This window comes from Calliphora vicina, chromosome 2 (genome assembly GCF_958450345.1).
Source record: "Calliphora vicina chromosome 2, idCalVici1.1, whole genome shotgun sequence".
Lineage (NCBI taxonomy): Eukaryota > Metazoa > Arthropoda > Insecta > Diptera > Calliphoridae > Calliphora > Calliphora vicina.
Genome location: NC_088781.1, coordinates 115,287,282 through 115,312,111, shown reverse-complemented (window position 1 = coordinate 115,312,111; position 24,830 = coordinate 115,287,282). Strand labels below are relative to the sequence as shown.

Sequence of the window (24,830 nt, the reverse complement as noted above, 5' to 3'; positions counted from 1 at the left end):
TCAAGTGAACCAACTTTTGAAATCCTTGTCTTCCGATAGGGATGAAATTTTCACCTATTAAATAGTAATTCAGACTCAATTTTTCAACAAGATCGGTCGAGAACTCTCTGAGTTAGAGGGGGTAAAAATTTGACATTTTGACAAAAACAAAAAAGCAAAAAAAGTTAGAATTTTTTTTAATTTTTTTTCGAAAGATTGAAGAAATAGCTATCTAAACTATTTGTGACACATTTTGCTAAGAACATTAGGTAATAAGTTACATGGATGAGAAAAAACACCCGTTTGGCCAAAATGTCAAAATTTGACCCCCTCTAACTCAGAGAGTTCTCGACCGATCTTGTTGAAATATTGAGACTGAATGAATAAATTTAGTGCAAATTTCATCGATCGATAGATCGACTTTATGGAAGATCGATAAAGTCAAATTTTTAATCTTGACTTTTTCACCAGAAAGAAATTCCTTGTAATGCGATCTCTTCTAAAGGAATGAGTATTACACCAATCAAACCTATATTAAAAGGGTTAATACTGCCTGATCTAATAATAATATTGACTGGTCTAACTAGATATGGTAATCATTAATAACTTTTTAGCCTAGACAGTTCTGGGTGATGGTAAAATGCTTCACAAAGGCTCATATTTCCAAATAAGTGAATACGTAATCTCATTGGTTTGAATATATATTGCAATTGCTAGTTTTTCCGGATCCTGCAAAATTAATATTTGCATTTTGCATCAGCCTTCAGGTAATAAAAAAGGTAAAAGCCATTTTTGTAGACACTCCGTAATACTCGTATATATTTCTGTGTTTATCGTGCTTGATATCACAAATGATTGGCTTCTTTTGCCTCAACTGCAAATGGCTTGCCACACAAGAAACATCTTGGGGAACTTTGTTTGTTCTTTTGTCCCGTATTCTTGTACATTAGCTCATCCATCAGTCACATGAAAATCTTTACCCGGAAGGCATGCATCACACAACAAATTTTACCTAAATTTTTTTCCTGATACAGCTTTTCTTTCAATGTTCAAGTCTTCTTTATACTGTTCCTAAACAGTATATTAACAGGTGAAAATTAATGATTTAGAAAAGATAATATCTGACATATTTTTAAAAGCTATCGTGGTTAAAACAATAATAATTTGTTGGACCAACGATAAGTTTTGGCTGGAATAGTGTGTGTAAGTTTTTTCTGACTCTGACCTTATTGAAACTCTACCTTTCTTTCAACCATATTATAATGCGCTAGAGAAGGCTGAGTTGTTTTTTCTTCAAATAATTATAAAAGAAGTTATGGAAATGCCATAGCTTTCCCTCAAGAATATTATAATCGTTTGGCTCATACATAAAGTAAAGACTTGACCTAAAAAGTCCCTCTAGAGAAACTACTCTGAATAAGGCTGAAAATACCATAGAAGGATCATAGAGGAATTTAACCCTCTAACCAAACAAGAGTGCCTCAAGGCATCCATTACAAAACACCAATTATTTCAAAAAGTAATTATATTTTTTTTTAAATTTAACTGTGACTTTAGTGACAGATTTGTTAACATTTCCCTCCACGGTCGAAATGCATTCTGACTATTAGTTTTTGTTTTGTCAGCTGTTTTGTGAGTGATGTCATCATTTTAACATGTAAAATTTTGTGTCATTTTTTTTAAATGAAAGTTTTACTAACTTTTAGTCGCCCGATCTATTTAAAATATTTTTAATTAGTTCTTTTTCATTAGTTTTTCAATAAAATCGCACTCTTCACCTTTTTGCACCTGGTTCCTAAACTTAATTTGCAAATTAGTTTCTATTGGCTGTTCTGAGTTTATTGGGTCATAATTACCCTAAAAAAATTATTCGACAACTATTTTTAGCTTTTTAAAGTTTGCGGGTTAGAGGGTTAAGTAGTGCAGGAATGCAGTTTTCTTAGACATAGAAGTGGCTTTCAATATTGTGACAACTATTTCACTTTAACGCATTCTAAAGAATCTAGGTGTTAAGATATACATCAATGCTAAGTAAACAAGTCGGAATTGACAGTTGTTACAGCATGTATACCACTAAGGCCGGCGCGAATTCTGTGTGGGAAAGAAATTTGGACTGCAATTTAACATATGTATCTCCAGTATGGTGGACTGCAACAAATAGAAATATGTTGCACATCAATTGTACAGAATTCAATTTGAGAGGATCTTAACTTCAATACACCTAGATTTACTGATTTTATCTGCCAGTAATTCGATGGGATTACCTACATCTGGATGCTGAAGATCAAGGACATATGGACACTCATTGTTCTTATTCTTGCTACCCATATAATTACACAGTGCCTCTTACGGCCTTTGATATGTTGACAACATTTTCTTTTCCTTTAGGACAGGAATGAAATTTGGGTAACATGAAAAAATGATAAATTCCTCACTCCATCTGTAATGGATAAAGCTCTTTTGTCACTCAAAGCATACATCACTCCTTTGACTTTAGTAATTTAGTGTAAAAAAGAGTTATTTTGCTGGTTTGGATACATCTGTAGAAACGAATTATATTTATTATCGACTGGAAGGGCATTTTGAGGTTAATGACAGTGTTAACAGTTCACAGACTTGGACATCCTTTCAGATGCTATTATAATATTTAATATTCACTGTGAGTTTTCAACTTTTCAAGAAAAAAGACATAGATACCTCAATGCGCCAGATTAAACGTAGTACTCATTTGACGATCATCATGATTTAGACCTCAAAACTCATTGTATCAACTCAATAGGATTATTGCAAAGATCTACCAGTATTTTCCTGTAATTTTCAAAATCATGGAAAAAAGATAATGTTATTTTTATTTCTAAAGCTTTTATTAGTCCGAATTATTTAAATCTTCCTTCTAAAAATTAATTGACTTCTTTGGTCCTTAGATGAAGTTATTGATTGGTACAGAGATCATGAATCTGATGCATAAATCAGGCTAAATTTGACCGATGGCATTAATTGTGTTGGCTTTGAGGGCCGCTGTGGTTTGTGGCTTATTCTCATAGACGAGGTCAAATCGCACGATTTCGGTGGCCTCCACGTGAGATGACCATGCCCTCAAATCGCTTGTGCAGAATGTCCTATTGTCGTTGGTCTATATGTCGTTGGTGTCCATATCATCCAATTTAGGCCAAATAAAATTGATAATCATTGACCTATAGCGCTCGATATTGACGGTGATGGCCTGCTAAACGTTGTTCTCAAATAAATATGGACTGATAAAGTCGCCAGTAAAAATCCACATCCATTGTGAGCTCATGTGGATTGGTATCATCCCAAATTCGAAAATTTTGTTTTTTGACGTATCCATTAATGCAGAAATGGGCCGCACCGTAAAGTGGGCGAAGCGTGCGGAACATTTCCGGAACCGTACACCATTTTGATAAAACAATTTTATCATTTGCCCGAACTATTGAACGCTACATCTGTCCATTATGATTTGGCAAAACAAACTGTATAAATAACAGCCAATTTGACAACAATATGGTCGCTATCAACTGCCAAAATTCGAAAGTCCCTATTTTAAGAACCTTTGGATATATAAGGTATACAGTGCTAAATTTTTGATAATTTGATTTGTATTGAAATATTTTTCTTTACTAATGAGAGAGAAAATAATGAGAAAGCTGCAGTGGAAATATTCCAAATAAATTGACTCATATTTAACTATTTATAGACTTAAATTGAATTATTTTTTATTTCCCCAAAGTTTAGTTACCGAAAAAGAAAATATTGTAATTAACAATTCACATCCGCCTTAAACTAACAATGGCAATACATATTTCAATATTTTGTCATAACTCTATAAAGTAAAGCTCAGTATAACTTGCACACTCCTTAAAGTTTTTAATCTTTTTAAGATCTGCATTTCAAATAATGTTGTTTGTTACCTTAAACAAACTACAAAATGTTGAGTTACATGTGTAACATACGCATGCTCGATTAATCAGCAGCAAATAATCATTGCATATCAACATGTACACGCTGCGGCATACTATTGACTAAAGATTGAGGTATGAATGCAAGTCATATGAGTTGCAGCAGGCTGGTAGGCGGGCGGGCAGGGTATCTGTCTATTAAACTTGCAAACGGCAGGCAATTTTAAACAGTCATCAAGACAGTCAGTCATTCATTCAAGCATTAGTCAGTCAGTCAGCCATCCAGCTAGGCATTCAAGCAAGTAAACTTAAAAGGCGAATGCAAGGCATTGCAATGAAAAGCAACGCAATTGACTGTGACAGTGGCAGTAAAAGGCGTTACTATACCGGCCTCTATTTAACGTAGTACTAAAACTACTACTGCTGCTAGTTGTAGTAAAGCTGCTGCAAACTTTGCTGCCTTTTTATAGCAATAGTTTTGGTTGTTGGTTGGATGGCTTGCCTCCACTCGTTTGCTGTAGTACTATATACTTGACGTTGATATGTTGTTGTATTCGCACTTGAATAATGTTAGACGATTGATTTTCCCATTTAACAAGTTTATAAAACTTGGCGCATAATATTTAATTTGCATTTATTAGAAAAGTAAATTGAATGTTGGTGGCGGCGCGGTGAGGCCAGGCGCTATGTGGCGGTTGTTGTGTTTGTTAATGGTTTTGGTTACTTTTATTTTTTTTTTATGTACTTCCGCATTCACTTTTTTGTTAACATTTTTTACATTTTATAAAATTGAATAATGTTTTGAAAGTGGATTTATTTTGGGTAACTGCAACTTTAAGTTGTTAGTGGGGGGATATAAAAAAACTGGTAATAGCAGATAATACAAAGGATCTTGATATAAGTTGTATTTTTGCAAAATATTTATATGTTTTCTGTCATTAATATTTTGTTAGTAGGATTACATTTATGAAGGTGTTATTAAAATGTTTTAGGAAGTGGTGGAGTTTTTATGTTAATTATTATGACAACTTCCGTTTGCATTATAAGAATAAGTGATCAACAAATTGCAGTATTTTTACGTCTAGGTTTCAACAATAAAACTTACTTTAAGTATTAAGAGCATAAAGGAAATCCCATTCGGGAATAGGCGCAATAGGCAACATAAATCTCGTAATTAAGTTTAAATTTGTTGTTAAAAGAAATAATTAAGGATTAATAAAGACATGTTTAAATATATTTTATAAGAATTTTGCATAATAAGTTACAATACCAAAATATGGCAACAGGATGATAGTAGAACAGGAATAATCCCTGAATCTTATTTAGAGGGACCGTAAATAATGGTTATCCAGACAATTTGAAATCAAAAATTCTTTATGTTAGAGTCCTATACTGTTATATACCAATAGATTCGTATTGAAGTGATCTTTCAACGTAAAAACAAAAGTTCGCATGAAACTCTTAAAAAACTCATTTGAGGAGTTTTATTTTTCCCGAAAGAAAAAAACTCAATTGAGGAGTTTTATTTTTTCCGTCATGAAATAAAAGTCATTTGAGGAGTTTTATTTTTCCCGTCAGAAAATAAAACACTTTTCATTTACTTTATATTTTTTTCAGTATCTTTCTTCATTGAGTTCGCGTGAACTCTTAAAAAAAGAGTTTTAAATAGCCGTCATAAAAACAACTCAATTGAGGAGTTTTATTTTTCCCGTCAGAAAATAAAACTCTTTTCGTTTATTTTCTACTTTTTGTCAGTATCTTTCTTTATTGAGTCTAAAAATAAAAGTTCGCATGAAACTCTTAAAAAAAGAGTTTTAAATAGCCGTCATAAAAAAACTCATTTGAGGACTTTTATTTTTCCCGTAAGAAAAAAAAAACTCAATACAGGAGTTTTATTTTTTCCGTCATGAAATAAAAGTCATTTGAGGAGTTTTATTTTTTCCGTCATAAAATAAAACTCTTTTCGTTTACTTTCTACTTTTTTCAGTATCTTTCTTTATTGAGTCTAAAAATAAAAGTTCACATGAAACTCTGAAAAAATAGATTTAAAAGCTTCTTCAAATAAATTCATTTCAGGAGTTTTATTTTTTCCGTCATGAAATAAAAGTCATTTAAGCAGTTTTATTTTTCCCCGTCAGAAAAAAAAATCAATTGAGGAGTTTTATTTTTCCCGTCAGAAAATAAAACTTCTTTTATTTTCTACTTTTTTCAGTATCTTCCTAAATTGAGTCTATCTGATATAATGTTTGTAGTAATTTATTTGTTTAAGAAAAAAAAAAACAACCACAATTTGATAAAAGGACAAATTACAAAATAACAAATTAAAATCCCACTTAATTTTATTTTAATGACAATTTATTCAATTGCAATGCAAGGTGCTTTACAAATTTTAATTGTCTGACTAGTGGCAAGCTTTAGGTTTCAATTTACATAAAATGAGTTTTATTTTCTGACGGTAAAAATAAAACTCCTCAAATGACTTTTATTTTCTGATGGGAAAAATAAAACTCCTCTAAGAGGCTTTTTTTATGACGTCTATTTAAAACTCTTTTTAGGAGTTTCATGCGAACCTTATTTTCACGTTGAGTAATAACTGTTTTAGATGGATTTTTATTTTTAAAGTCACAAAATAGCACTTATAACCGTTACGGTCCCTGGTTATATACACCAATACCTGTATAACACAGCTATATTCGGCTGTTCCGAATCTTAGATGTATCTCCTTCGCCAAATTATATTTCAAAATAAAAATTTTAAATATTTTTAGGTGAACAAAATTTATTTTTTTTTAATTTTTTGGAAAAAAATTGTTTTTTTTTAAATTTTAAAGATATTTTTTTTTTAAATTTTAAAAAAATGTTTTTTTTTTTAATTTTTTTAATATTTAGCGAAAAAAACTTTTTGTTTTCCAATTTTTTTTTTTAATTTTTTGTAAAATTTTTTTTTTCGAATTATTTAATTTTTTAAAATTTTTTTTAGGTTCTAATTTTTTTTTAATTTAAAAAAAAATATTTTGTATTCGGGTTAAAAAAAGGTTGACCCATTGTAGGTCCAACTTACTATGGTCTTATATATGTCGTTGCAAAGGTCTTTGAAATATCTATCATTAGATATCCATATTGTCTATATTAATGACTTAGTAATCCAGATATAGGTCAAAAGTCGATGTTGTTCTGTTTTTTTCCTCATATCTCAGCCATTGTGGACCGATTTTGCTGATTTTCAATAGGAAACTTCTCGAAAGCATTTCTGACAGAATTATTGAAGAATTGCATCCCGAAGATATCTGGGGTCTTCAGAAAATTGATTTCAACAAACAGACGGACAGACAGACAGACAGACGGACATGGCTTAATCGACTCCGCTATCTATAAGTATCCAAAGTATATATACTTTATAGGGTCGGAAAATTATATTGTGGAAATTACAAACGGAATGACAAACTTATATCCGGGTTTTTCTTTTTTTTTATATCTCAGCCATTTGTGGACCGATTTTCACGATTTTAAATAGCAACCGAGCCGGAAGAATTGCGGAGATATTGATGTATGAGTCGTGTATGTAAGTTATTTGGGGGCTTCGGAAAGTTGATTTCAACAGACAGACAGACGGACAGACAGAGGGACATGGCTTAATCGACTTCGCTATTTATAAGGATCCAGAATATATACACTTAATAGGGTCGGAAAATTATATTGTGGAATTTAAAAAGGGAATGACAAACTTATATATATCCTTCTCACGAAGGTGATGCGTACAAAAGTATAAACACTTCAAATAATATTTGTATTTATCATACAATAAGGATAATAGGTGTATTTGCTGGCAAAAATTATGTAGGAGTTTAAGTCTATTGCAAAATTACATATCATATATTTGTAGTATTTAAAATATCTAAAAAAAACTGTTAACAATATTTATATTTCTCAATATATTTCATGTGAACCCAAAAATTATGTAAGAAAAACATAAGTATTGCAAAATTATTAGCATAGTAACTATTTCGAAAGATTAAAATGTATTACATATAATACAGCTAAAAATAATTGTCTTAGTAATAGATCAGTATTCACAAACAAATTAAGCCCACCTTTTAATACATATATTCAATCATATTCAATTTGTTAATAAGCATTTCCGTCCTTGTTAAGTATCTTACTAAAGTACTCAAATCATTTAGCAATTTTCTTAAGTACAAACATTAACAATCAATACCCAAACTAAGGTATATAAGCAGCAGCCTATTTATTGTACACACTTCTCTTGAATCGGCACTTGAAAATGTAATGCCATGATACCAATTATTGGTAACATACTTATTAGAATAATACTTGTGTACTCGAATTAATACACAGAAACGAAATTATATTTGAAAATGCAAACAAAACTTACAATTAAAATGCCACTAGAAATGAATGAACCAATATAATAGATTTGTGTAAATCAAATATGTATTGAATACAAAGTTTCCAATTATAAGTGGAAAACATATGTAAAGCGGTAGATGTAAAAATTAGGGTGAATCGGTAACCAAAAAATTTAATGAAAGTTTATAATTAAAATTAAAGTTGAATTCATAGCCACAAGTTACAAGTGTTAAGGGTTTATATAAGTTTGTCATTGCGTTTGTAATTTCTACATTTTTCATTTATGACCCCATAAAGTATATATATTCTGGATCTGTCTGTATGTTGGAATCAACTTCCAAATAATTCGGCTAAATCGGCCATCAAATGGTTGAGAGCAATAAATAAACCACGACTATCTCAATTTTTAACCCATTTTTGAACTATATCTGGATTACTAAGCCATATATAGACAATATGGATATCTAATGATAGACATTTCAAAGACCTTTCCATCGACGTATGTATATGTGTTCAAATTCGGGAAAAATATTTTTTTAACCTGATTTTCTTTTTTCACCAAACAAATTTTTTCCCAAATTTTATATTTTCAAAATTTTTTTTAAACAGATTTCGAATAATTAAGAGAAATGTTTTCGATTCTAATAAACACTGAAGAAAAATTAAAAACCCAAACTTTAACAGTTGGTGTGGGTATCGATTTGAAAAGGGGGGGGGGGGGGGGTGATTTATCATCAAAAATCCAAAAATTGAAAAATAAGGCCACCCTAGTATACATTTTAGTTCTGAATATCGAACACTTTTGGAGTAACCTTAATGTGTATATATTAAACATATATGCAAGTATGAATTTATTAATCAAAATTTATCTATACTGTGAATTTTTTTATTAAAGATTAAATTTTACTTACTATTATCAGTATTTTCTATATAGAGAAACGTTAGCTTAATATTCAAAGCAATAAGGTTTGAAATTTCCAATACTTGGGATCATCCTTGTCGACTTAAAAATTCCAGTTAGTTTTATTCTATAATATATAAGAACATCTTAGAAATGCTTAGTCAGAATATATTACTTATCCATATACAGTGGGACCTCGATTATCCGTATTGGTCGGGACCGAAAGCATTCTGTATAATCAATTTTACCGCTTAATTGAGTACCAATTTTGAGTAGTTTTTTAATAAATATTGTTGTAATTACATAATTATATAAGTAAAAATAAAATTATTTAAGGATCTAATTAAATTTCGGACATATGCCTACACCCTTTCATTTTCTGGACAGAGTAAGTAATTCTACGCATTTCTCAAAACTGCTGAAGAAATAGCGTTCCAAGAATTATTAATTGAGAACAGTGCTTTCTTGAATTCTTCTCTGTTGATTGACGTAACAAGTTTTTACACTAGAGTTCTTCGATAATCACATTTAAAGCTCCATATTGCACCCTGACCCATCGGAAAGGCATCACATTTGGTGGGAAAAATTTCACAATAATGTTTTCATTGTTGAGTTTTTCCATTGATATGAATTCATTTAATTTTTCCACAAAAATTGTGGCAGCTATATAATCATTTTTCTCCTGCAGCATTAAGGTTGTGAATTCCATATCGTTTTTTTTTTGTTTAATTTTGAGTGGAATATTTTAGCCTTTTCATTCACTATTAATTCAGAAATTGGAGTTCGTTCTTTCAAGAAACATCGAAAGCCAATAACAGAATCACATTCTACACAAAACTTTAAAAGTCGAGGGAATTCCCCTTTTCGATTTATTCACATTGTGTTTGATTGTCCAAAAATAATCGAAAAAAATATTGCTTATAATCCCGGATAATAGAGTTAATTACGGTTAATCGATGTAAAAAAGTTGAAATCGATCCAAAAATATTTTCTTTTTCTTTCCCGGATAATTGATGTTGCCGGTTAATCGAATCACGGATAATCGAGGCCTCACTGTAATACAGAGTACAACATTTTTAAGTTCATTGCTTTGGGACTCAATTCTGTCAATTGCTCGTGAAAGTAGCCCTCATCATTAGTTTTTTCAAGTTGGCTGCATTAATAATTTAATGACCATACGAAGTTTTTTTGCTTAAGGTAGATTTTTATCACTTTTTCTATATTTTAACACGGTTATATCTCGGTATATCGTATGGAATATCTCTTTTGTGCCCGAAGCAAAGTTGTAGATATTGAATAGGCAAAAAAAAGCGGAATATACCTACCCGAAAAAAGTGCATTCAGTGCCATAAAAATCGCAAAAATCCCCATTTTTTTAATTTTTTTCCAATTTTTCCTCAATAACTGGATTACAAATCTAATTATGGACCCATCACCATGACTATATGAAAGTTATTTATGTTGAATTTTGTGTGTATACCAACATTTTTAAGAGATTTATGCACGTTAAAGTGATTTTCGGAAACGGGTCTATATGGGAGCTATGACTAATTATGGACAGATCATAACAAAATTTGGTGACATGAATTTCGTATATATAAAACTTATTTGTAGAAAAATTTGTGTAGATACCTATATAAATTAAACATTTATGACCGATAAGGTCCAATTCCGGGAGGACATGTGTATGGGGGCTAGGTGAAATAACAGCCCTATTTCAGCAATTTTCAATAGGCTTGGTCCTTGGGCCGAAAAAATTATATGTAACAAATTTTATCGAAACATTTTCAAAATTGCGACCTGTACTTTGCTCACAAGGTTTACATAGACGGACGGACGGACATCGTTTAATCGACTCAGAAAGTGATTACAAGTCGATCGGTATACTTTAAGGTGAGTGTTAGATTAATATTTTTGGGCGTTACAAACATCTGCACAAACGCATTATACCCTCCCCACTATGGTGGTGTAGGCTATAAAAACACCAGCTCACGGTGGCGCCAAAAGTTAGATGCAGAGGACTATTACCCATGCATATTGGGGCAAAATATTTTGGAAAAGGATAGTGGGCGTGGAGATATTGAGACTTAAAGTATGGCATTTTGGACATGCAGAATTTTTAAACCCTTGAATTTAACCATACCTTGCCCCGGTTTTTCACAATATCGGACATAATTTAAGATCCTTTACATTAAAATGGTTCGTGTTAGTAAAATAATAAATAAAAAACTATGTGAATAAAAGTTCAAAATTAATATCTATTACGAGCCCAAAAATAAACCATTTTAAATTTTGCAAAAAGTTATGATTTTTTCCTGCCGAAAAAACGCACTTGTTCATCTTGTGCATCTTTAGAAATCGCCTAAAATTTACTAATAAGATTTTCTCTAGGTCCTTTCAAATTTAATAATTGCGTATATTTTTCCCTAATTAAATGATGTTTAGTATTTACGTTTAGTAGTATGTTCCTATAATTAAGTACTATATTAAATTAAATGCAATATTATTACAACTCTTAACAATGCGACTTATGAATACCATGGTTACAAATAATAACACATGAGTATTTGCTTAAATATTCAAAATACATATGAAAATATAAAGAATCTATACTAGTGTTAACTACCCAGCAGTTCTGGTGACTGTTGCGTACTGGTTTTCCGTATTCCAACTTGGATAAACATATTTTAACATGAGATTGTCATAGAAGAAAGACAATTGACCCTACATAGATTACAAAGTTACTGTCCAAATTAATTAACTTAAATAACTTACTCATTGTACTCCGTTAACTTATTAATTTTCTGTATACACATTGCCATCTTCTAGTAGTTTCGTGAATTATCTAACGGACAAAACTAGAATGTTCTATTTCCACAATGATCACCTAGTTGATAAGTAGAAGTTTCTACTGATGGAAATGTTTATAAACATGATGAGTGTTGCGTTACAGACCGTTAAATTCAAATTGATAATGCGTAACAATATAATAAAATATAATAAATAATAAAAAAAGTAATGTAACCAATTGATTTATTTTTAAATTTTAAAGGACTTGTACTAAGTAGTAAATTAACTAATTCCTATAGTTACATATAACAAAGTTTAAATTGACTACATTCTGCTTTACTTAAGGACATTACCTGGGATGTGTATAGTAACCAATTAACTTCTTGTTATATTTAGGCTAAATACAGTGACTGACAATGGACAATGGAAACTTTTCCAAATATTCCATATGTAGCCCAAAATTTTAAATATTTTTTAAAATAAATTTTTTTTTGTATTTTACTTGTATAGTTTTTATATAAATTAACTGAAAAAATTAAATTAACTGAAAAACAAACAACATAATTAATTATATTCTGAAAAAAGGGAACAAAATTAAAAATATTCACTATTTCGCTACTGACAAAACAATGGAAACTTTTAAACTTCTGCAAGAAAGAAGTGTAAAACGAAAATAATATTTAAAAGAACGATGTAAAAAGCATCCTGTTTACAGTTATTTTATTTTTTTTTTAAATTCTGGTAATTTTTCACAATTTCTTTTTCTAAGTTTTTCGCATATTTGCTTTTTTTTAGAAGGTAATGAAAATGGCTAAAGTTAAGATTTGTGAAGACTTAAAAAATAAAATAATTAACGATTTTAAAGCTGGTTTAAAACAAAAAAGTATCTGTGACAAATATTCAATAAATAAATCAGCAGTTTCAAAAATTAAGAAAAAAGAAATTTCGTGAGACCGGTTCTGTAAAAACTCAACATTTAGGTGGAAAACCTCGTAAGACTATTTCGGGACATGATAATTTAATAGCGAGAGAGTTCAAGAAATTACCAAAAATAACTCCTCGAGAGGTTGTTAATAGCCTAAAATTAGAAATAAGTACCCGAACAGTTAGTCGCAGGGCAAATGAGGCTGGTCTTGGTTGCTATCGTCCTGTGAAAACCCACTCATTTCTAAAAAGAACCATCCTGCTAGTCTACAAACTGGTCGATACAGAAATGGAATACTGTCCTCTTTTCCGACGAATCCAAATACAATTTAAGAGGTAGTGATGGGAGAACATTTGTAAGTCTGCTTTTACACAGGGCAATTTTTCTTGCGCAAGTCTAGAGTTTATAGGAGAGAGAGGCAAGAAGAAAGAAGAGGGGTACACACTTGCTTGTACTGGCAAGTCTCTTCAAATTTCTTTTGTTTTCTCATTTTCAATATGGCGTCTATTAGGTTTTGCCATACAAAATTGCTCACAGACTTGCTGTGTGTAAACAGACGAGCAAGTTTAAAAGGGAATCGACGAGACTTGCTTCAAGTAAACTTGCCCTGTGTAAAAGCAGACTAAGACGACCAAAGGGAAAAAGATTAGATCCAAAGTACACAAATAAGACTGTAAAGTTTGGCGGTGGCAATACTATGGTATGGGGATGTTTTCAAGGGCAAGGTATGGTCCCAATTCATATTATAAAAGATACCATGACAGGTATAGGATACAGAACCATATTAAACGATGTTTAATATGGAGATTCCAACACGACAACGACCTGAAACACACCTCTAGGGTTGTAACAGAGTGGTTACAATCCAACGAGGTACGTGTTTTGAATCGCCAGATCTCAATCCCATAGAAAATCTATGAGAAATTGTAGATCGTAAAATAAGGACCCCAAATTACACCAGGAAGGAAGATTCATGGGAGGCGGTTATAAGGGAATGGCAAAATATTTCAAAGGAGACCATTGACTCTTTAATTGGTTCAATGCATCGTCCATGTGTAGCAGTTATAAAAAATAAGGGATACCCAACAAAATATTGAGTTATTGCAAAGTTTAGACCATATTTGTTAAAATAATACCTAAGTTTCCATTGTTTTGTCAATGCCGTAATAAAGAAATCTCTAAATTTTGTTTTCTCATTTTTAGAATAATAAAAGTATACAAATAAAATACTAGATTACCTAGGATATGTATAATAACCATAATAAATCTTTGTATTTTCAAGGACACAGAAGTGTCAAATGATCCCAACCTAAAAAAAATTAGCCTGGCAATTAACTAGAGATTAGTGAAAAATACAGCCTAAAAGGAGGGTACAGTGTCTGTATAAAAACTAAAGGGTTTTATTTAAATATAATTTTCCAGTCATACATTTCAATAAATAGTAGTATGAATGAATGAATGATGGCGTGTTTTAGACATCACCTAAAATGGTTGCTTACCAAAATATCAATGAAAACTACGTGGTAACTAAAAACTATTGATACAAAACATGTAAATACGAATATGTACAATATTATTTAAATGTTACAGGCATACAAACCTATTTATCTACAGCAATATAGCAAAACCCAGCAAATAAATTTGGCAGATTGTAGGAAGAAAATGATTTTACGTCTATTATAAATATAATTTCAATATAGTTTCTATATAGTATTCTGAGCTTTAAAGTACAGATTATTGACAACAAATATTGAGCAATATTGAGCAAGAGTAGAACTTCTACATATCAAGTGCTTGAAATTCTGTTTCCTTTCCAGCCATTTAATTGGATTTTGAAAGCCTCTGCTATACTATAAATAGCAGTATATTGAACTTGTAATTTGATGCGAAACCATTAAACTTTAAGAAACTAGAAGACTTTTGAACTTCTTTTGAATCTGAAACATTTTAATTTCCATCGCCTTCCATTATTGCTTCTTTAAAGCTTTTTGAAAGCATTGATTGTGCCGACAGTAGTAAATTTTACTTTAAGAAGCTGTAAAAAGAGCTTCTAGAAATTAGCACTTCTTTTGTATCTGAAACATTTGAAATTTCAGCATCACTGCTTCTTTAAAGCCTTTTGCAAGCACAAGCTACGTAGTAGATAGTAATTTGCTTTGAATCCTTTAATATTTTTTGCTGGGCTATTCCTACATATGTATCTCTTTGTATAGTTTTTGTATGATTTGTTTGTTGAATTCAATGACTCAATATTGCCAATATTTACAAAATATTTGCCATAACGACAGCCTCAATTGTTTTGGTTAGAGGTGAATGACGGTGCTATGGTGCTGCTAGTAATAGCATTGATGTTAAAGTTTTTTCCTGTTGACTTGCCGGTGGTTGGTTCAAAGATGTCGATGAGATTATTTTTCCTTCTTATGATTCAATAAGGTGCAGTATTCTCTATTTTTTTTTCTTTCTTTCTTTCTGAAAAACAAAAGCAAACAACATTTGTATATTTGAATAAAAAAAACACAATCCTATTTGGAATTTGAAAGCAGTGAATTAAAGGTATAATTTTGAGAAAAATTTTTAAGTAAAAGAAGTAAGAGACAATAAAATATTTTTCTGATATATTTTTCACGATTTATACGGATGGACCGATATTGTTAAATCAACTCAGTAATCAATCCATTCTGAGTCGATTGGTATACTTTAAGTTGTTAGACTAATATTTTAGGGTCTAAAAAACATATACCCTCCCCAATATGGTGGTGTAGGGTAAATTTAACATTTAACAGTTGGGCAGAATCAACATTTTTTGGAAATAAATCTGGCCGTACAAATGCTCCAGGGGTAGAGCTATAAGGGCTCAAAGTAGGGTACCTTGGACATGCAATTTTTTTTGTTTCCCATCCGATTTGGATGTTAGTTAGACAACAAAATTACAAATAATATTCAAAATATTTCAGAGCAATATCAATTATGGATCCAAAAATAAACGATTTTCAATTTAAATATTAAAAAAATAGTTGATTTTTGCAGTTTTTTGGGCGAAAAGATGACTTAACTCTTTTTTTAGTAAAAATTAACTTTCTTTAAGAAGATATTACAACTTTAGATTTTTATGTAAAGTAGCTTTACGTAGAATATTTTGGTATCAAAAAAATGTCATATTTTTCGAATATGTCGCCTCTATGCCTTTCGGAATGTGACCTATTTTTTTTATCAAAAATTCAACTTTGGCCCACATTTTCTAAAATCCCAAAGCTGGGATCAGAAAACAAAAAGCAGCTTTGGAAACCTTGATGTGTACCCTATTTATCGCCAAAGTATTTCTAAAGCCCCGAAGAACATGTGGACCCTATAGGCAAAATTGTAAAAAAAAACATTTTTTGGATTTTCGCTGCAGTTTTTAGGAATTGCGAGATTCCCTTTGACCTTTTGACAAGTTTGTTTACATTTTATTATTTAGAATGATGAATTTAAAAAAACGTTAAAAATTTCATTGAGTTTTGTTAATAAATAAAGATTTTATTACATATTACATATTTATTGAGTTTCTAAAACTAAAATTTGTATCAAAATTTGAATATGAATACAAATATTGGGAACAATTTGATGAACAATTATTCGGAGCTATATTTTTTGGTTTACATAAGTTAATTTTTGGTCTTACAAGAAAAATTTCAAGTCTATATCTCAATTAGATTCAAAAATATGCCACTTTAAAACTCCTTCCTTCAAAAATATTGCACTTTTTCATACCAAACATTTTTTTTTTTAAATTTTCTTAATCTGACTAAGTCAGAACCAATGACAATGAATTTATACAAATTTTTTGGTATGAAAAAGTGTAATTTATTTGAAGGACGAAGTTTTTTCAAGACCTAGCCGAGCGCTCTTTGAAATCGGATGGGAAGCAAAAAAATTGCACATGTATACAAATTTTACATGTCGAAGGTACCCCAACATGGGGACACCCCTGGAGCATTTGTAGAGCCTATTTTAATAACTTAATCTCTAATACTCCTTGGCTATGCCCGCATCAAATTTTATCTCGATCGGATCAGCCGTTTAGAAATGCCAGATTTATTTCCAAAAAATTTTGATTCTGTAAGAGATTATAACATGACCGATACAATCGAAAAACTACGACAATTCTAGTTGAACTTATAATCTCGATAGATAACTGAAATCTTAATTAAGCTTTTATAGAGATTTCGCTTGCTGTCGTGTCCCTGATCTAACACTGATATTGCTGAGAGAATGATAAAAAAGTGAAATTATTCCTTTAAAGCTGCCACCTTTAAACAGATTTCAATAGTCACACACACGCTATCATTTATGTTTTTTTTTTGTTGTAACTTCTGCATGTATTAACAGCAACATAAAAGCGTCTACAAAAGAGCCCTGATGTTGTCGCTGCGACATTGTAACAACACTATTGTTGCTGTAATTGCCATACATGCAATGTTGTCGTCTACAGCTACTGCAACAATTGTTCTATACATTTGTGACAATTGTCTTCTCATTCATAAACGTGTTAAGGTGGTTGGTCGTTCGGTTGGTTTGTTGTTGCTGCTTGGTTGGTTGAATGGTGGTTAGTTTGGTTTGAATGGATGGTTGGTTGGTTGGTTGGCTGACGGTTTTTGTTTAATGTCCAGGTTTCTAAATTGACTTACGGATATTACCAAAGTGATACTTGATTTACACATGCTTTAAGGTTTCTATATTCAATTCAATTGTCTATTCTGCGTACAATAACAATTGCAGTTGTTAGAAATTATTTGTTTGCTTCTTGTTGCGTTGCGGGTTTTGCTGTTGACTACATTGTTTGTCATTTTACACAATTATTGTTGGGCTAAATAAATTGCAAGTTTGTAGTCATTACATGTTTGCAGCATTATATTTATATACTTTCATACATACATATGTATGTCTGTAAGTAAGTGAGTAAATGATTTTGGTGTGTCTGTAGGTTGTGCCTACGACGGGTGTATGTGACATAAGGTTAATTGAAATCTATTTGTTAAACTAATTGAACAAAACAAAATGTAGATTTATAGAATAATAGGGAGCATAAGAAAAAGAACATGCAATTTAATAAATTGCAATTTTATATTACGAAATGAAAATATATTGCAGAATGTTAATGGTTATATGTCAGTGGTCGGCATTCATAGTCAACAGGGGACGAATATGATCGGCTATTCGACTGTAAACAGCACGAAAGTCAACGAGTTCTTTAAAGTTATCAAATTAAAAACAAAAAACACAATAAATACCTGCTGAGAAGACAATAGAGAAGGAATGTGCATTTTCTCTCTATGCCGAGCACTATTATATATGTTATGTTTTTAGGGAGTAAATAATAAGGTTGGTACGAAAAGTTAGCCTATAATTATGGGTTTTGAAAAAAAAAAAAAATAGTTCGGAATAAATGTGGATCAAATTGTTCCTAATATATGCAAACCAATTAATATTTTTATACAAATTTTAGTTTTAGAAACTCTTTATTTATTATCAAACTCCATGAAATTTCCAAGTTTTGTTTTTTGTTTTTTTTTTTAATTTGTCATTCTTAACAACAAAGTGGAAAAAATCTTGTCAAAAGGTCAAAGGGAATAACGCAATTCCTAAAAACTAGAGCAAAACTCCATAAAAATGGAACTTTTTACAATTTTGCTCATAGGTTCCACAGTTCCTTCGAGGCTGGGAAAATACTTTGGGGATAAATAGGAAACACATCAGGGTTTTCAAAGCCGCTTTCCGTTTTTTAATCCCAGCTTTGGGATTTTAGAACATGTGGCCTAAAATTGAAATTTGGATAAAAAATAGATCAAATTTCGAAAGGCGTAGCAGCGACATATTCTAAAAAATAGGACATGTTTTTACACCAAAATCTTCTCCGTAAAGATAGCTTACAGAAAAGCATAAAATTGTTATATGTTCTTAAAGAAATTTTTAATTTTAATTTTAAAATTAGTTAAGTCACCTTTTCGCCAAAAAGAAACAGCAAAAATCTATTATTTTTTGAATTTTTATATTGAAAATCGTTTCTTTTTAAGTCCATGTTGCTCTTTGTATTAATGGTAATTTAGTTGTCTAAGTTATGGTAAATTTTTTAAATTTCAATTTTCAAATGTCTATAACTCGGAAATTATGAGTGATAAATAGCAAACGTAAGCAATTTTTTCTAAGGTCGGGAGCTTTCCAAAAATATAATATACATGTACCCTAATTTGAGCCCCAATAGAGCCGCCCCTGGAGCATTTGTAGGTCCAATTTTTATATTTTAAACTCGAATACTCCTTGGCTACGTCCACGACAAATTTTATCCCGATCGGACTAAGAAATTCCAAATTTATTTCCAAAAAATTTAACAGGCCAAACATTAACTTATCTAAACAAAAAAAAATAATTGGGAATAAATGTGGATCAAATTGCTCCAAATATTGCAATCCTATAAACATTTTGATGCCAATTTTCGTTTCAGAAATATGTAATAAAATCTTTATTTATTAACAAACCTCAATGAAATTTTCAACGTTTTTTACATTTGTTCTTCTAAATAACAAAATGTAAAAAAATGTCAAAAGGTCAAAGAGAATCCAGCTATTCTTAAAAATTGGAGCGATATTCCAACAATTTTTTTTTTTACATTTTTGCCCATAGAGTCCACATTTCCTTTGGGGCTGCGAAAATGCTTTGGGGATAAACAGGGAATACATAAGGGTTTCCAAAACTGCTTTCAATTTTCTGATCCCAGCTTTGGGATTTTAGAACATGTGTTCCAAAGTTGAAATTTTCATAAAAAAAATAGGTCAAATTCCGAAGGGCGTAGGGGCGACACTTTCAAAAATATTAAATGTTTTTTATATCAAAATGTTCTCAGTAAATATACCTTACAGAAAAACATAAAATTTTTATACGTTCTTAAAGAAAGTTTTGTTTTTTTAATAAAAAAAGAGTTAAGTCAACTGCTCTCCCAAAAAAACATAAAAAATCTACTATTTTTTAATTTTTAATTGAAAACTGTGTATTTTTTGATCCGTAATTGATATTGCTCTAAAATCTTTTACATATTATTGGTAATTTAGTTGTCTAACTAAATTCGAGTCCATTCGGTCCAAAAGTACGGCATATATTTTTTAAAAAAGGGACCAAGGTATGGCAAAATTTTTACATTTCAATTTTCAAATGTCTATAGCTTGGAAATTTTAAGAGATAAATAGCACACACAAGCATGTTTTTTCAAGACCTAGCCGAGCGCTGAAATCGGATGGGAAACAAGAAAATGGCACGGTAACCTACTCTGAGCCCCCATAGCGCCATCGCTAGACCATTTGTAGGGTCCATTTTAATAACTTAAACTCGAATACTCCTTGTCTACGCCCATGTAAAATTTCATTCTGATCGGATAAGCCGTTTATAAATGAAACTGCATTGAACATTTTACCAAAGTCATTACAATAATAAGTCGTCAAAGCCGTTGTATTGAACAAACGAGCGATGTTGTATTTAATGCGCCAATTCTCTATATATGGAATATTTGAAATTAGAGTGAAAAGTCATTCGGAGTGGTCGTATTGAGAAATGCATCAGATCCACCTGATTAAACGCACGATCGAATTTAACTTTTGATCTACTCGTATTGCGCTGATATTACTGTACTAAACTGTCGTTCAAAGTCGTAGTATTGAACAAACGAGAGAACTTGCTATTGGCCAACGTCAATGCATAGAATAATCGTCCGAATGGTATGAACAGTCGACCAAAACATCAGTACTGAGCAGTACAGAATCCAGTGAATTCATTGTATTGACAAGTGGACCAAAACTATGAAATGAAGTTCCTGTTTAGAATATCCGAGCAAATTTCAAACATGGACTACCGATTAGTGTATCCAAAACCGAAACCGGTCAACCAGTTTTTTCATCTTTCTAAACTCCACCTGTTTTTTGATAAACCGGTTTTTGTAAGACGGTTAACCGGTTTTAATGAAATATATTTTCTATAGCTCATTCAAACATGTTTATGAAAAACTTCGATACCATTTTTAAAAATATTGATTTATTTTATAGAAAATTATAGCATTTGACAACATTTCGTAAAAGATATAAAATAAATGCATTAAGATAGTGCCTTAAGGATTAAAAAATGATAAATTTCCGAAGATTTAGTACATAATTCTTAACACATTACCTAATAGCGTCCACAAATAAAAATAAATTTAAGGAGACCTTTTTCATATTAAACAAAAATTTAATATTAGCCGGTTAACCGGTTTTTTTTGAAGACAAAAAACGAAACCGTTTAACCGGTTTTTTTAAAAGACAATAATATAAACCGGTTTTTTCAAAAATACACTTTTTCGGTTAAACCGGAAACTACCGATGCATACCGAATAAGTCACTGTTTGGTAAGGATTATGGGCTGGCGGCATCATCGGTTCACTCGATATTCTGAAGTCACTGTGTTGTATATTTGACTTAAGTCACTATATTAAGCAGTCTATCGTAGCCGTTTAATATCGTTCAGTGTTATTTCCCTTGTATCTTTTCAACAGAATTCAATAAAAACTTGCATGAAAAACACGAAATTTTTCCCAATTTAAGCATTTTAATAAAATATGATTATTTTTTTGTGCAAAGTTTTCTCACATTTCATTGCAAGTGCATAAAAACCAATATTTCATTTAATTAATGTTTATCAATTCGTTTCTTATAAATACATGCGAACAATTTCCATTGAAAATAAAAATTAACGAAATAAAAAGTAAAACTCAGCATTTACGCTCTATAGAATATTTCAGATGTCTGAAGTGCATTTACTTATTTGTTGTTCTTTATGCTGCTGCTGCTGCATACAAAACTTTATAGGCTCTTAAATAATATTGAAGTATTTTATTTTTGGATTTTAATTTAATTTTCTCTATTTTTGTTTGTGCATTTCTTTACAGCCATACCCGTTGGCAATTGGACACCACCCGACATCGATTACAATGAACGTTTCACTTGGGAGGGTGCCACCGATATGAGTAATAATTATCGCGATGCATTGAAGCGTGGTTTGCCATTTCCCATCTTAACCGTGGCTGAGTACTTTAGTCTTGGCCGTGAAGGCTTTTCGTGGGGTGGCCAATATCGTGCCGCCGGCTATTTTGCCAGCATAATGCTGTGGGCCTCGTTGGCCTCTTGGCTGCTAATGAATTTGTTACTTATCGCTGTGCCACGGTATGGTGCATACATGAAGGCATTAACTGGTGCACTGTTGATTGGCACGAATGTGGGTTACTATTGTCAACTGCCCAAGAGGCCATTAACAATTTACATGGAGGGTGGTCGTTTGGAATTTCATTTGGGTTGGTGTTATTGGCTGTTGCTGGTGGCAGGTGGGTAGCAAAGATTAATATTGCCATTTGTATGGTAGAGAAATAAATATAAGAAATCTATTGAAATAAAAAAAAAACATGTTTTTCGTTTTACGTTTTACAGGCATTTTATGCTTTGTAGCGGGTGTTTTAATATCCATCATCGATTTGGTATGGCCTCATACATTCTCCACCGTCTTAGAGGTCTACTATGGTACACCCTATGATCGTCATGTTATCTTGGAGGAGTCAAGTGATGTGCGTTATCGCAAGCGCACCAGTCGCAGTCTAGAAGATCCTCCCGGCTTAGGATCTCGCATATTGAGACGCTTGTCTTCGAAGGCTCGCGATAATTCGCACATACAACAACAACAGCATCGTGGCAGTTCGGGCAGTAATATGCCTGTACACATGGCGGGCCATGTCCATCCCCACCCTCACATGAATACGGGTGTTGAGAATAAGGGATTCCAAAGTGATGTGCCCAAGAGCCCATGGCGTTATCCGTTCCGTAGGGCCCAGCAGATGCAGTCACATCCCATGCATATGCAAAGAACTTTGTCACAAGATTCGGGTTCATCGATGGGTTCGGCGGCCATACAAATATCACCTTTGCACAAACATGCTTTGTCGAGAATGTTACCGTAAGTTGAAAATTTTAATTAGTTTAAATCAACTTCTAGGTGCCCCTAGGTAACTTCAGGACCTAGATGTTGAACTTAAGGGTAGCAAATACTATCAGAATTTTCACTATTGAAAATTATTCAAATCGGTCCGGCATGAAGGCCCAAGCTTTTCCCAATTTAAATCATTTATTTACAAAATCTATTTTTTTTTCTTTTTTCAGAACGCCTCCTGTTAATCGCATAAGAGACATGGATCACTGGTGATGATCTTCATGATGTATCTATTCTTGGATAATGAAAGCAAAAAATATGAAAACGAAATGATGTTTTTATAAAGCATTGGCTGGTTTTCTATATTTTTTTGACTTTCTACATAAAAAAATTTACTTTTAATTTAATTATTTAACGGACGTAACTTATTTGTGATAAATTTTATTATTTTTATAAACAATTGACCCTCTAATATATAATAATGGACAATAATTTAACAAACAAAAAAACAAATGAATGAAAAAAGAACCCGACGAACGAATTAGTTTAAATTTTTATTTTATTTGTTTTTGAATTAATAATTTTTAAGGTTAAATTTTAAGTACAACAACAGCCATTTTATAGCTAGAAAAAATACAGATTAAACACAAAAAACTATATGAATTATTAACTAATATTTAACACTAATGAAAAAAAAAAACAAATCAAAATAAAACAATTTTAAAATTTAAGTGATGATGTCATTGTGATAATCCCTGCAACAATATGAAACAAAAAAACTATTAAAAAATATATTTAAATTATTAAAAAATAAAATGATGATAAAATGATAGTTTAAGCAGAGGCTTAACAATTAATTTCTTTAGTTAACAATTGTTTGAAGTTTGAATTGCGTGAAGCCCAACGCCTCTGTTTTAAATTATTTTTTTTTTAAATCTCTGTCCCTTTTTCGCCTTTCGGTTTTATAAACAATGTATTCATTTTTTAAAATTAAGCTACAAATATCTATATAATGTAATTCCTTTTAATAAGTTTTAGTTTGTTTTATTAGGTTTTTTTATTTAATTTAATTTTTAAACAAAATTGGCTTTTAGTTTATTATTATTATTTAGTAGAAATTTTAACAAAATTATTTATTTTATTGTCTTTCTTTTTAATATTGTGTTAAGCCTTTTATTTCTGCTATTTTTATTTTTAATTGTCAAAAGCATTATTATTTAATTTATTTATTTACTTACTTTTATAGTGTCTGTTTTTCTTATCACAAATTTTAATTATAAGCAGAGCGTTTTAGAGAAAAAGCGAAATTATTGTATGTAGAATTAAAAATTCTTTAAGTGATTTAGTAAATACAACGAAGTTGATCAAGATTTATGTGAAATTAGTTTTAAGAATATGAGAAAATAATAAAAATTGATATAGACATTAAAAGAATACTATTAAAATTAAAACGAAATTTGTTGTGTTTTTTTAAATTTTTAGAAGAAACTTGGTAGAATGTTTTCCTAAAATAAGCCGGAATAGGCATGATTTTTTGCAGAATGAAATTTTTCCTGAATTGGACAGATTTAGAATGAAGAATATTTATCAAAATTTTGCAAATTTCGTATACAATGTAACTTTGACAATGTAAATGTGACAGACATAGGCAGAATTTTCATTTAAAAAAATATTCCATAATTGATAATTTCATTAAATAAAACATTCCGGAATTTTTATTCAAAAAATGAGGCAGAATTGGACAACGTTCCATAGAAAGGAAACTAGCTAGAATGGGGCAGATTTTCAAAGTATTAATAGAATGCAAATGTTTCAGAATAGAGCATAAATTCTATACATAGAAACTTTGTCACAATTGAGCAGATTTTTTATATATTTGTTTTCTAAAACAAATTAGACTAAATTGTATGGAAAGAAAATTTTACAGAACTGCACAATGCGGCCAAAGGCCCGAAAAATGTGATTACCTCATACAA

The 24,830-nt window shown here is 30.9% G+C and overlaps 1 protein-coding gene across 1 annotated transcript in view; it reads left to right on the top strand.

Annotated features, from left to right (window-relative positions):
- The window catches only part of mol (dual oxidase maturation factor 1 mol), a 121,338-nt gene extending 97,028 nt beyond the window's left edge, over nucleotides 1–24,310 (top strand). The window contains exons 6-8 of the mRNA XM_065501960.1: nucleotides 21,827–22,258; nucleotides 22,362–22,881; nucleotides 23,085–24,310. Of these exons, the coding sequence (XP_065358032.1) occupies nucleotides 21,827–22,258; nucleotides 22,362–22,881; nucleotides 23,085–23,127 (995 nt within the window). The 3' untranslated portion in view covers nucleotides 23,128–24,310. The remainder of the gene's footprint in view (nucleotides 1–21,826; nucleotides 22,259–22,361; nucleotides 22,882–23,084) is intronic.
- Nucleotides 24,311–24,830: the final 520 nt, after the last annotated feature.